Source organism: Megascapheus bottae, chromosome 20 (assembly GCF_031878675.1).
Source record: "Megascapheus bottae isolate mThoBot1 chromosome 20, mThoBot2.hap1, whole genome shotgun sequence".
In the NCBI taxonomy this organism is placed as follows: domain Eukaryota; kingdom Metazoa; phylum Chordata; class Mammalia; order Rodentia; family Geomyidae; genus Megascapheus; species Megascapheus bottae.
The window spans coordinates 39,419,497-39,432,932 of record NC_143528.1 but is presented as its reverse complement, the minus strand read 5'-3'; the positions used below and the strand labels follow the sequence as shown (position 1 = coordinate 39,432,932).

General features: G+C 36.4%; 1 protein-coding gene across 6 annotated transcripts in view; it reads right to left on the bottom strand.

Annotated features, from left to right (window-relative positions):
- Nucleotides 1-13,436, bottom strand: part of Hmbox1 (homeobox containing 1) — a 97,585-nt gene that overhangs the window by 52,519 nt on the left and 31,630 nt on the right. For all 6 annotated transcript variants that reach the window (XM_090353677.1, XM_090353681.1, XM_090353679.1 and 3 more), the window contains exons 2-4: nt 13,019-13,098; nt 10,590-11,066; nt 1,017-1,102 (exon numbers count right to left, since the gene is read on the bottom strand). In XM_090353677.1, the coding sequence (XP_090209803.1) occupies nt 1,017-1,102; nt 10,590-11,066; nt 13,019-13,041 (586 nt within the window). In that variant the 5' untranslated portion in view covers nt 13,042-13,098. The remainder of the gene's footprint in view (nt 1-1,016; nt 1,103-10,589; nt 11,067-13,018; nt 13,099-13,436) is intronic.

Sequence of the window (13,436 nt, the reverse complement as noted above, 5' to 3'; positions counted from 1 at the left end):
AAAAGATTGACTGGCCTTAGATATGTGGAATGAAATTTAGCACTTCCAATCTTGTTTCATTTTTAACTGAATTAATGGATAGTAATAATCTTTTAGGTGAAATTGATTCAATACACCTAGATGCTTTCGAAACAGAAAGAAAATTTTATTACTGAAGGTAGTATTGAAGATAAATTCCAAGTATTTTCATTATGGAAGAATGAAAACTGAGGCACAAAGGCTAGAATCCCAAAAATCAAATTGCTTGCAAGTAGCATTTTTTTTAAGAAGTAGAAAATCAATTTTTATATCTACCAATGCAGAAAGTGTAACAATATAGGAAGTAAAAGATATAAAGTTTCTGATTCTTCCAATGACTAAAAAGAACAGGATATATTTTAATATATTAGAAATCACTAAGATCCAAGAAAGGAAGACTATATACCAACAAAGAAAAGACATTTTACATCGAAAATTAAGAACTTCATAAAAATGAGATCTGAATAGAGAATGACACATATACACCACATATCAGGGATGGAGCGTGGGTGTGGTGGAAAATGGGATGGGATATAAAAAACAAAGAGAAGACAATGGTTAACTCATCTTCTCAGGAATGGACTGACAAAAGCTGTCACATAAAGTGTTGTTAAAAACACAACTTTCTTTACCCTCTTTAATTAGTAAACTCAGGGATTAGATTTGGGGACTAAAACATTTTTTAAAATATAAAATGCAGATAGCAGATGGATGTGCATGTGTCATCAGCTCTGTTAAAATTAAAAGCAAACTAAAGATCCCCTTTTAGTCATAAAACAGGGAATGTTTTACAAATGCTCTACAGTTTACCAGAACAATTTAAAAAATCACTGGAGAAGTTCCGTGATCACAGACAATGGTTTTAAATCACAGACAGACATTATTATGCCTACGTCAACAGATCTGCACTGCAATGCAGAAAGGCCAGCAGTTTCCAACATCTGCACAGAAAGCAGAGACTCGACATGATTCTAGAATAAAGGGCTCTTAACTCTTACCTGTTACCTGTGCAACAACTGCTTGGGAAATCCTCCGATTGGCAAGAAAGGCTTTGATTTCCTCTTTTATCACACTGCTGTCCCTCCTAACAAAAACAGAAGACAAGACCAACAATGTATGTTGAAGGTAGAATCCTCATCTTTGCTAAAGAAAGGTGAAGAGGAGGTGGGGAGAACACAGAAAGAAGGGACACAAAAATAAAAAGCAAACAGACTGACTCTGTATAAAAATAGGAAATTATAATTGAGAAACACCAGATATTCAACTTCTGAAACATCACACCATCAAGACAGACACTTTAGTGATTGTCACTGTAGATACAGGATGGTTAATCACAGGGTGTGTATAATTCACATGAAGAACAAGGCAGGCATACAGAACACACAAAGTCTCATTACTGGGAAATTGATATATCTTACACAGACAGAAATCCTGGAAAAATAAAAGTCAACAATAAAAATCAGTTGTGAGCAGAGCAGGTTTATATTATCTTTATTTAAAAAAAAACTTTAACACAGCCAGGCGCAATGGCTCACACCTGTAATCCTAGCTACTCAGGAGGCTGAGATCTGAGGAACACGGTTCAAAGCCACCCTGGAAACTAAAGTCCATGAGACTCTTATGCCCAATTAACCACTAGAAAACCGGAAGTGGTGCTGTGGCTCAAGGGGATGGGGGATGATAGCTTTGACCTGAAGAGCTCAAGGACAGTGCCCAGGCCCAGAGTTCAAGCCCCATAACCAAAAAAAAAAAAAAAAAAAAAAACCTAACATAATTAACAGAACAAAAACCAACATCATTCTCACAACTGAAATCATGAGTCATTTTTTAAAAGTCCTTTGGGGCCAGGAACATGGCCTAGCATGCACGAAGCCCTGGGATCAATTCCTCTGTAGAACATACACAGAAAATGCCAGAAGTGGTGCTGTGGATCAAGTGGTAGAGCACTAGTTTTGAGAAAGCTCAAAGACTGTGTCCAGGCCCTGAGTTGAAGCCCCTGACGGGGGAAAAAAAGAAAAGTCCCTTTTAGTTTGCTTTTTGTTGTTGTTTCAGGTATCAACAAAAGAATTTAATATAGAAAGATATGAATACTAAAGTTTAATACTTAAAAGACATACTGAATATTTACTACTAAAAACTATGTTCTATGTCCTTAGGATTACATACTCTAGTCTTCATTTTTCCTCTACTAAGATGCCTATTACAATTTTTTTACTTATTTAAAAAAACTGAGAAAATTCTCCAAAGACCAAACATTTGTGAATGACAATGAATGACAAGACTTCTGTTTATCCATCCGAACAGAAGGCTTAAATAAAAATTATGCCTAGTTGCTTAAAAATGACCAATATCTCTGTCTTATCTTTACACATAGAAAAAAAGATATTACAAAACCAGAGTACTGATTTTTGTTCAAGCCCAAAACTAACAAAAAAAATCATAAAAACTTCCTACCTAACCCAGGAATCTCCAAATTATGACCCACAGGCTAACTCCAACCTGCCATCTGTTTTTATATAACCTAGGAGCTGAAAATCCTTTTCCTGATGGAATCAATTTCAACACAATTATCTTCTCTTTCAACTCATTAAAGAGCCTCTTTTTCATCTATGATTTAATTTAGATCAGAACTTTTAGCACCTATTGAGAAAGAGCAACACTCTATTGGTTTTCATGCTCTCCCGGAGGAGTTTTAGAAATGAGCAGTGAGGGAAGGGGACAGAGATGAGCTTTCCAGTTTGAAGTTCCACAGGCACTATGGGACAGTTTTCTAAAGGAAGAAACAACGAAGATACGGCCAAATGCAGTATTTAAAATTTCCCTAGTGATTTAAATTGCCTAGATTCACCTCAAATGCTTGTCTATGTATCAGTGATGGTGGGAACAGAGACAGCTTTAGTATTAACTATTTCAACTACCTTAGATACATAAAACCACAAATTATTTCATTTCTGACATGACTATACAATTGCTCTGAACATTTTAAATATAGAATAGTACATATAGAATGAGTTAGGAAAATGAAATTATTTGAGAACAATTAATCATTCTGGTTAAAGAAAAAATACTGATTTGAAGAAAAGTGAATAAATGGTATTTTTCTTCACTACTGAATTAAAGTAGAATTGAAACTAATTTATTTCAAGCCTAATTCACCTAGACTAGACACTAAATTACATAGTACATATGAAATATATAGAAAACATCAACTATTCCAATAGAGAAAAAAGTTTGTGGATTATTTCCAGCCTATATTATACTATTATAAAGACCACACCAAAACAGAAGAAATCACAAAAGGGCACCAAAGAACAACAACAACAAAAACCCAGTAATTCATTTACTACTTATATACTATTTCTACGTATCCTAAGTTCTAAAATACTTATAATGTGTTTTAAAAAATCAGAAAATATGGACCAGGAATTTGGCCTAGTGGTAGAGTGCTTGCCTAGCATGGGTTCGATTCCTCAATACCACATACATAGAAAAAAGCTGGAAGTGGTGCTGTGGCTCAAGTGGTAGAGCTCTAGCCTTGAGAAAAGTCTAAGGACAGTGCTTAGGCCCTGAGTTCAATAAGCCCAGGACCAGTGGCTCACACCTGTAATCCTAGCTACTCAGGAGGCTAAGATTTGAAGATAACAGTTCAAAGCCAGCCCAAACAGGAAAATTTGAGACTCCAATTAACCACCAAAAAGACACACACACACACACACACACACACACACACACACACACACACACAGAGAGAAACCCTTTACTGCTTTACCAGAAAGAAGTCTTTTTAAGTGAAATATATGAGACTTAAAAGGGGGGACTAGGTGTAGCTCAGTAATCAAATACTAGACCAGCATTCAAGAAGTTTGATCTCCAGCCTTCATATCCCTCCAAAGATAGGGATTTGTGGGCTAGTTTCACTCTAGTTTCATTATCAGGTAAAAATACAACAGTAACCTCATATATAGAAGTTTTTAGGGGCTGTGAATTTAGCTCAGCGGCAGAGGCCTAGCATTTGTAAGGTCCCAGGTTCTATCCCTAGCACCTCTTTCCAATAAAGAACTTAAAATTTTTTTCAAGAAATAAAATTAAATATTGAATATATATGCTAATAATATAAAATATCAAGTCCTATATGTAAAAAATTGAAATAATAGCGCTATAATATTGGTTATTATTTTATAAGACCTCACCAAGATCCCAAGAAAGGAAGGTCCACTCACTATCACAATTTAAGAGTGAAGTGAAAAGCTTCACTAAGTATTGTAAGGCTCCTGAAAACAGTTATTTCTATAAGGTCAATATATATGTGAGCACTGATGTCTTCTACTACTTGGTTTTACCAGGCATTTTAAAAATAATAACAGCATTCACCTTTCATTGTGTCCAAGTGTCCTAAGAATACAAAGAGCTCCATTCTACCAGGCTTGTTTTCTTCTGTAATTTCTCCCCCCTCATTCCTAGGCTTGAGCTCAGGGCCTGAGTACTGTTCTTAGACTTTCTCAAGGCTAGAGCTCTACCACTTGAGCCTCAACACAACTTCCGGCTTTTTTCTACGTATGAGGTACCGAAGAATCAAACCCGGGTCTTCGTGCATGCTAGGCAAGCACTCTACCACTAGGCCAAACTCTCGGGCCCTATTCTGTAAACTTTTACATATTCCTCTTACTCTCCTCTTTGAGGATTCTTTAGCCACCTTCTCCTATCATCTGTGTAAGCTATGAAGTCATAAGTGTAAAAACTTCATTCACCCCAAATCTAATTCTCTCATCTACTCTTCTCTTCATCTGAAATTTGACATTATCCCTAAAGAAAATGCATCCTTCTTCCCCCTTTCTCTAGAAATAATCTTAAAGATTTCTACTCCTCATGTCTTAATAAATTCAAACAAAGAGGTTGATTGTGTTTTTACTTCATAACTTTTAAGATATCACTTGATTTGCATCAAACCACTTTAAATGTATTTTATACAGCAGGAATCACTGATACTGGATTCATGTGGATGATTTCCACATCAGTATGGAAGTCTTTCTCCTTTCCACCTTGTAGGGTCAATAATGTGCTGAACTTTGTGTTGCTTTATCTAGACTTTCTTTGGGTGCCAATACCAGAGATTCAAATAACTCAGTGCCTTGCACTTTTGTTTAGCTTTTTCACTCACAGTGGTACTTTAACACTTGAGCCACATTCCTATTCAGCTTTTCTGCTGGTTAACTGGAGACAAAATCTCCCCAGACTTTTCTAACTAATCTGGCTTTAAACTCTGGTCCTCAGATCTCCATCTCTTGAATAACTAGGATTATATCATAAGCCACTAGAACCTGGCATAGACTTTTTTTGACTAGCTAAAGGAATTCATTTATGCCTTTTATCAAATTCCAACTTTTTAGACAGGGTCTCCCAATGAAACTCAAACTGACCTCAAACCAATGATACTGACTCAGCTTCCATAGTATACCACCCGACTGAATCACCTTTTTGGTAAGATAAAACTCAACCGTCATCTAATTTGAGATTCTTCCTTACTCCCAAGGTAAAAGAAAAGATCTCTTTTTTAAATAAAACTTTAACATTTCAATGTATCACTCACATGATAATATATGCTATTCTGTGTTATAATTACTCCAAATTTATTTTTCTCTCTCCCAGTTGCCAGCAAATTCCTGTAGCATAAAGACTGACACAGTCATCCTGAGGTTAACATATAATCAAACTTAACTTGTCAGGAGTGTGTAAGTGATAGAGTGATTGCCTAGCATGCACTAAGCCCTTGGTTCAATTCCTCAATACCATATACACAGAAAAAGCTGCAAGTGGTACTGTGGCTCAAGTAGCAGAGCGTTAACCTTGAGCAAAAAGTGCTCAAAGATAGTGCTGAGGCCCTGAGTTCACGCCCCAGGACTGATGAAAGAAAGAGGGGGGGGGTAGAGAAAGAAAGAAAGAAAGAAAGAAAGAAAGAAAGAAAGAAAGAAAGAAAGAAAGAGGGAGGAAGAAAGAGAGAGAACAAGAGAGAGAGAGAGAGAACAAGGGAGAGAGAACAAGAGAGAGAGAGAGAGAACAAGGGAGAGAGAGAGAACAAGGGAGAGAGAGAGAACAAGAGAGAGAGAGAACAAGAGAGAGAGAGCAAGAGAGAGAGAGAGAGAATCTATGATAAGAGGTAAAACATTATAAAATGGTCCTGTGCTAGTGGCTCCTAACTACACAGATGGTTGAGATATGGAAATCATGATTCACAGCCAGACAGGCAGAAGTCCTTGAGATTCCATATTCAAAATAATCAGCAAAGAGCTAGGGTGGAGATGTGGTACAAGTGACAGAGTGCCAAGCAAGTAAGCAAACAAACCAAGCAAACTCATGACCCTAAGTTCAAACCCTGGTAATGGCAAAAGGGAAAATCTAAACTAGATAATTTATAAAGCAGTTTTAAGTTCTTATTCTCAAATTTATGTCTAAGTCCAAAAACAGGATGGAAAAGTTACTTATGAAAATTGGAGATGACACTGCTTCATTTTCTGGATCAAAGATATTATATAGATCACATGGTTTTAAACAATACACCTTAAGATCTTTCATCTTCCTTTAATTGATAAGTTCCATATCTTACAGACACCCAGATATGAATAAAGCAATATCTATTTCAGACTGCAAACTGCTTTCAGATATAAATTAAAATCTATTCCTATAATTTCTGCCCATGGATGTACATAAAGCATATTTTTTAAAGATAACACTAAAGGCAAAACTATTCCAAATGAATAACTGACATAGAAAGTGTATTTCTTGACTGGCACGGTGGTCATACCTGTAATCCTAACTCCTCAAGCTGAGATCTGAGGATTGCAGTTCAAAGGCAGCCCAGGCACGAGTCTGCAAGATTCTTATTTCCAATTAATCACCAGAAAACTGGAAATGGAGCTGTTGCTCAAAGGGTAGGGCAGCAGTAGCCTTGAGCTGAAGAGCTCAGGGACAATGCCCAGGTCCAAAGTTCAAGTCCCACAATTTGGAGAGGGGGGGGAGAATGTGTATCTTGACCATTTCATCTAATTATCTGCAGGATGAAAATATCCTATTCAGACAAGTAAATACACAGTCAATATCCCTTATCTGAAACGCGTGGGGAGGGGGAGCAATGTGTTTCAGATTTTGTAGATTTGGGTATTTTCATATATAATATGATATCTTAGAGATAGGGGCCATGTATAACTATAAAATTAAACTACTATGTTCCATATATACTTTGTAATATATTGAATTATTTTTACACAATACTGTAAATAATTTTGTTCATGATCAATATTTCAAGTTTTGGAACTTTACACTTGAGGCATCATGCAATTGTGCAGAAAGTTTTGCATACGAAGCATCACAGATTTCAGATTACAAATGAATACCTGTCTTCTATTTTTAGGCCTACAGCTATCCAACTTGAAACAAAGTCTTATAATTTTGTATAAAACACTACATACAAAATTTAGTTCATAGGTAATACAGAATAACATTCTGTATGGTATTATTATTATTTAATGAACCTCATTTAAATTGTTATTCCATCATATATAATGGATCAGCTATACATCAATAAATCTACATATACATATACTCCTATTAATACATGCTCATTTTAACTGATACTTAAAGACACTACATGAAATGACTGTTCATTCTTAGATTTAGTCCTTAAAATTTTATATTTAACAATTCATTGAGAATTCACATACATGTCTGCCTTTCATTTTTTATTTAACTAAAAAATGGACAAGTATTTTCTCTCTTCTCATTTTTTAGTAAATTGATTAATTTATAACTTGATGAGGTTCTACAAAAAAATTTTAAAAAACTCATCATGTACCTCAAAATTATATAAACTATATATTCAGCAGATTGTGAGACATGCAAAATATATCTTATGGTTGAGAGTTCTGGAGTTGAGAAATATGCCCAAGCAAGAGGTAGTCTTGACAGAGCAGAGGAGGCTGGCAGACCAGAGGAGGCCAGAGCATTCAGAGATCCTTGTTCTTGAACCAGAGATCATGAGCTCCAGTTCATTATAGCATCACAGGGGTGAGGATCATCAAGGGCAGTCAATTTCTAGGTTACTGCTCAAAAAAATTTAGTCTTCCAAATTAAAAATAACATATAAGCAACTGGTTGAATTAAAGTGGCAAATATCGTATGGGGGAAGGAAAGATGACAAGCTCAAACAGAGATTCATACTGTGTCTTAAGTTAAACTACTGACATTTCCTGAAGTCTTCGATCTATAAACATGAACAATTTGTTTTCAGTGGCAACCAATACTGGCAACACATTGATAATGAAGACATGGGTTATGATTTAGGCTCTATCATCTAATATTCAGGTTTTCTTGGGCAAATTATTATGAGTTTGTTTCTCTGATGTAGTGCACACCACGGCTATCATGACTGTAAGAATAATCATCAAGGCCAGGAGTTTGGCCTAGTGGTAGAGTGCTTGCCTTGCATGCACGAAGACCCGGGTTCAAATCCTCCGTACCACATACATAGAAAAAAGCCAGAAGTGGTGCTGAGGCTCAAGTGGTAGATCTCTAGCCTTGAGAAAGTTCAAGGACAGTGCTCAGGCCCTGAGCTCAAGACTAGGACTGGCAAAAAAAAAAAGAATCATCATCAAGCCAGGCAATCGTGGCTCATACCTGTAATCTTAGCTACTCAGGTGGCTGAAATCTGAGCATCATGGTTCAAAGCCAGCTGGGACAGGAAAGTCTGTGAGACTGTCATCTCTAGTTAACCACCAGAAAACCAGGAGTGGTGCTGTTTCAAAGTGGTAGAGCCAAAAAAAAAGAATAAGGGGCCAGGAGTTTGGCACAGTGGTAGAGTGCTTGCCTAGCACGCATGAAGACCCAGGTTTGACTCCTCAGTACCACATACATAGAAAGGGCCAGAAGTAGTATTGTGGCTCAAGTGGTAGAGTTCTAGCCTTCAGAAAGCCCAAGGACAGTGCTCAGGCCCTGAGTTCAAGCCCCAGAACTAGCCAAAAAAAAAAAAGCTGTAAACTTGCAAAACAGTGAGAAGGAGCACACTGCAAGAAAGCAAGAGCTGAGAAAGGCAAATGACAGAAGAAAGAAAATGCCAGAAGTTAAAGGAAATTCCTACATCTAGGGATCAACAAAGAAATAATTCTAACAAGGAAGCAGAAGAAAAGATAGTGCCCTAATAAGGTAAAGATAGTGTTCTAATGCAGCGAGTGATAGTGTGCCAGTGAAATACTGAGTATAGTTTTTAGAACTATATTTAAAGGTGAAATGTAGATTTGTAAAATTGTGGAATTTAACAAGTCTAGTCACTGCTAATAGATTCTGTTAATTGTGAAGATACAGTAGATTTAAAGCCATTCGTCCACCCTTTGAAACCCTTATTAGACTACCCTGTTCTAGTTTCTAGAGTATTTAATTAAAAAGACAGTTTTTCCATACTTCTTATCAATCTATACACATTTAAGAAATGTTACAGCAAAATCTTATCAAAACAGATTAGCAACAGTAACAATAAACTACCAGAAGCTAGTATCTAAACAAATAAGCTTTATTGTAGACATTTTTTCTAATCAGGATAATTAAAAACTCATCCTTATTATGGTTCAGAGATTAACTTATTTTTCCAATGGTTCTCCCTTTTAATTTTAACAATAATCTGTGTTAAATTCAAAAGCAACAGCAAGGGCTGAGGTGCCTTAGCTTTAAATAAAGTTTCAATATTTCAAAACATAGGTTATCTTGAAGACTTATCAAATTTACTCACTCATTTTGCCATATTTAACCTTAAGAGGTGCTAAGGAAAATTCACCCTCAAAGTGTCATGAGGCTGGGGCAAAGACTTTTGTATCAAAAGGTGGCTTCTTTTCTTGATTTTTAAAACTTAAGTGTTCAGGAAGTAGCACTGTGGCTCAAGTGGTAGAGCACCAGGCCTTGAGCAGAAGAGCTCAAGGAAAGGACCCAGGCCCAGAGCTCAAGCCCCACACAAACAAAAACAACAAACAAACAAAAAACCTCAACTGTTCACAATTACCTTGTACTTGATAGTGTGTGTATGTGTTCATCTGCATGTATGCATCTGTCTATATGCATCCATATGTGCGTGTACGTATTTGCATTTGTGTGTGTGTGTGCTGCACCTTAGCTTTTCAAGGACAGAATACATGCCTATTTTTCTTCCTAAAAATCACTTCTTACCTAAGAGCTGTTCAAACTTTTATAGATGGGAGGATTTTAAGGAAATATGATGAGTGTTCATTTTCTGTATCAGAAATCTATTTTGTGCCTCATAAAAAGTACTTACAATGATGAATATGATGATAAGATTAACTTCTGTCAGTCCTGCATTAGCTGATACCACTATAAAGAGAAGGCAAACCCTTGAAAAAGGAAGGTCTGAAGAAGAGGAAAAACTGTGGTTAAAAAATACAATTTGAATTTTTTTCTTTCCTCTCCAAATTAGAGGGGAGAAGTCACAGTCCTAAGGAGTAGAGTTATAATAGTGACTGTTACAAAATCGGAGAACACACACATTTGGGGGGCTCTTAAGAAGCAAAGTAACTAACCTCATCAGCTCCTCCACTTTGTCATCTACATCTAGATCCTCTTCTGAGGCTTCGAAACTGTATGATCTCTGGCCCATGCTATTTGCATGGTAGCGAGTTGGAGACATCTTCCCATTTGATAGGGACAATCGCTCGTTGTTCTCCCTCCCATTTTGATTGGTAGTGCAAGGCTGAGGGGAGGTATCATAACTGTTGCTAGGTGAGGGGGACATTCCCGAATGCTGGGTCTGTGTGGAAGCCGTAGCTGTAGAGGAAGAGGCTGGAACATTGTTGGTGCTGTTCCCATATGAACTTCCTCCATAGCTGGACCTTCTTCCAAACTTGTCACTATGCTCTTGGTCAAGGCGGTCCAATGTTTCCAAGGCATGGAGAACTTCATGTTTAGTCATTCCAGTACGCCGGAGGCGCTGAAGTAGATCTATCTGTTCTATGGTAAATCTGGGCTCATCTGTATAGTGAGACATGGTTTCCAGCAAACTGAAAAAAAAAAGTTTTTAACAAGATTTGCCAAAGAGAACATCGTTACTAAAAATGCTCAGCAGAAGATACATATCTCTACATCTATTTCTTTACTGAAAATAGTTTGACATGTCTGTGCTACAATTTTTTTTCATAGCAAATGAATTGGTTACAGATACTGAGTTTATTAACAACAGGTAAAATATGGAAATCAACCTACATTTCCAACTTTGATAAATATTACAACCAATGTATTAGTTACATCAAAAATTATCAATAAGCCAGGTGTGCCTGTAATCCTAGCTAGTCAGAGGATCGCAGTTCAAAGCCAGTCCGGGCACTAAAGACCATGAGACTCATCTCCAATTAACCATTAGAAAACTGGAAATGGTGCTGTGGCTCAAGTGGTAGAGCAGTAGCCTTGAGCTGAAGAGCTCAAGGACAATGCCCAAACCCAGGAGTAGGGCAATAGCCTTGAGGGAAAGAGCTCAGGGACAGCTAAGGTCCAAAAAGATCAAGTGATTACACAGTTACTCAGCAGAAACTTAGGCAACATTTCATATCTTTTGGATCTATTCCAGAAACTTTTCACTAAATTAAAGAATCAATGAAAGGAGGGGGAGAAAAAAACTTCAAAGAAAAACTGAAAAAATAAAGAAAACCTCTCTAATGCCCACTTATTGGATTATAGAGCTGTCAACCAAAATGGAAGTAAACATAGACTCTACCAAATTTTATAGAATACTTATACTAAAGGCATTAGTCTACATTAGACTCTAAAGATGTACTTAATGAGTTAATAGATACTTTATCTTCTCTAATATCTGAAATTCCTGGAATTTTTTTATTCAGAGGCCTATTTAATATAAACTGGTGGTTACAGTTCATATCCTAGCAAAGAAACACTCGACATAATATCATCACCTCAATTTGTATTTCTGCCTGACTACAGAGAACAGCTAACAACTGCATTTAGCTAATAGGTTTAACTGCATTATCATCTTCAACAGGTAAAGAGGAATAGCTCAGATTCGAGGAGTCTGCACACAAAGAGCAGCATTAAGGTAAGATGCTTTTAATATTCTGCTTGTCACAAACAATCTAACACTAGCTCTCTCTAAGAGTTACACATCTATATCACAAGCTCCTAGACTACAGAGTTGAACAGAGTAAGTATAGAATTATATGCTCCATTAAAAAGAATGCCAAAATGTACAAGTTGAAAATAGAAATGGAAAAAGAGGTTGATAGTCTGGAAAGCCCATTTCTTACCACATGACTATGACATTCATTCATCTGAAAGTCAGATTCTTTTGTTTTGCTTTGCTTTTTGTTTGTTTTTGTTGGTAGTATTTGGGTTTGAACTCTGGGCCCCACTGCATGCTAGCCAGGTACTAGTAGCACTTGAACTAATTCCTGAGCCCTTCTCATTTTAGTTATTTTTCAGATAAGGTCTTCTACTTTTTTGCCCTAGACAATAGGTCATTCGCCACCATGCCAACTTTCTGGGGCCAGCTAAATTTTGACATGGGTTGGCTTTGGAACTGTGACTCTCCCAATCTCTGCTTCTTGATGCACTTTTTATTTTATTTTATTCTGTGAGTTGAGGAATTAAACTCAGGGCATCTGTGCTGTCCCAGGGTCTTTCGGTCAAGGCTAGCACTCTCTCATCACACCACTTCTGGTTTTCTGGTGATTAATGTAGATAAGAGTCTCATGGACATTCCTGTTGTGGCTGGCTTTGAAGCTCAGTCCTCAGATCTTAGCCTCCTGAGTAGTTAGGGTTACAGGTATAAGTCACTAGTACCTGGCTTTGTTGTAACTTTTTCTAAAACAAATAATTAAATAAATTCTGTTTCTAAAAAAAATTCTTGCAAACTACCAATGTTTGTTGCCAAATATAAATTACAATAAAAATACATTCTTAACTTTCTTAGTTTTGAGAATAAAAATTAAGAAAGACTACTTACACCACTGGAAAGGAATTGAGCATACTTTACATGAGGAGGATTAATATTCTGTCCAGAGATGGTCAGCTTTATTTATCATTCTGTAGAATAAAGATGGAAAAGTGAAAAATATTTGTCACTCAAGTGTTGGAAAATTTTCTATTATATAACTTAAAGAAATTAAGAGTTAACATTAGTTAAGTATATTTCTAAAACTTCTCTTTTAATTGGCTTAAAACAAAAAATATTTTAAGGGAAAAAATACAACAGGAACTTTCCATATCATTCTCTTGGAAACAGCAATAAAAAACTAGGTCCTATTAGTTTAATCTTCTAACAGGAACCCTTCAGAGAAATAGATTTACACATGGAATGGAATACATACTTCAGTGGCATTCAACCTAACATTTTGGTAGTCACATCAGTGCACTTACTAAGA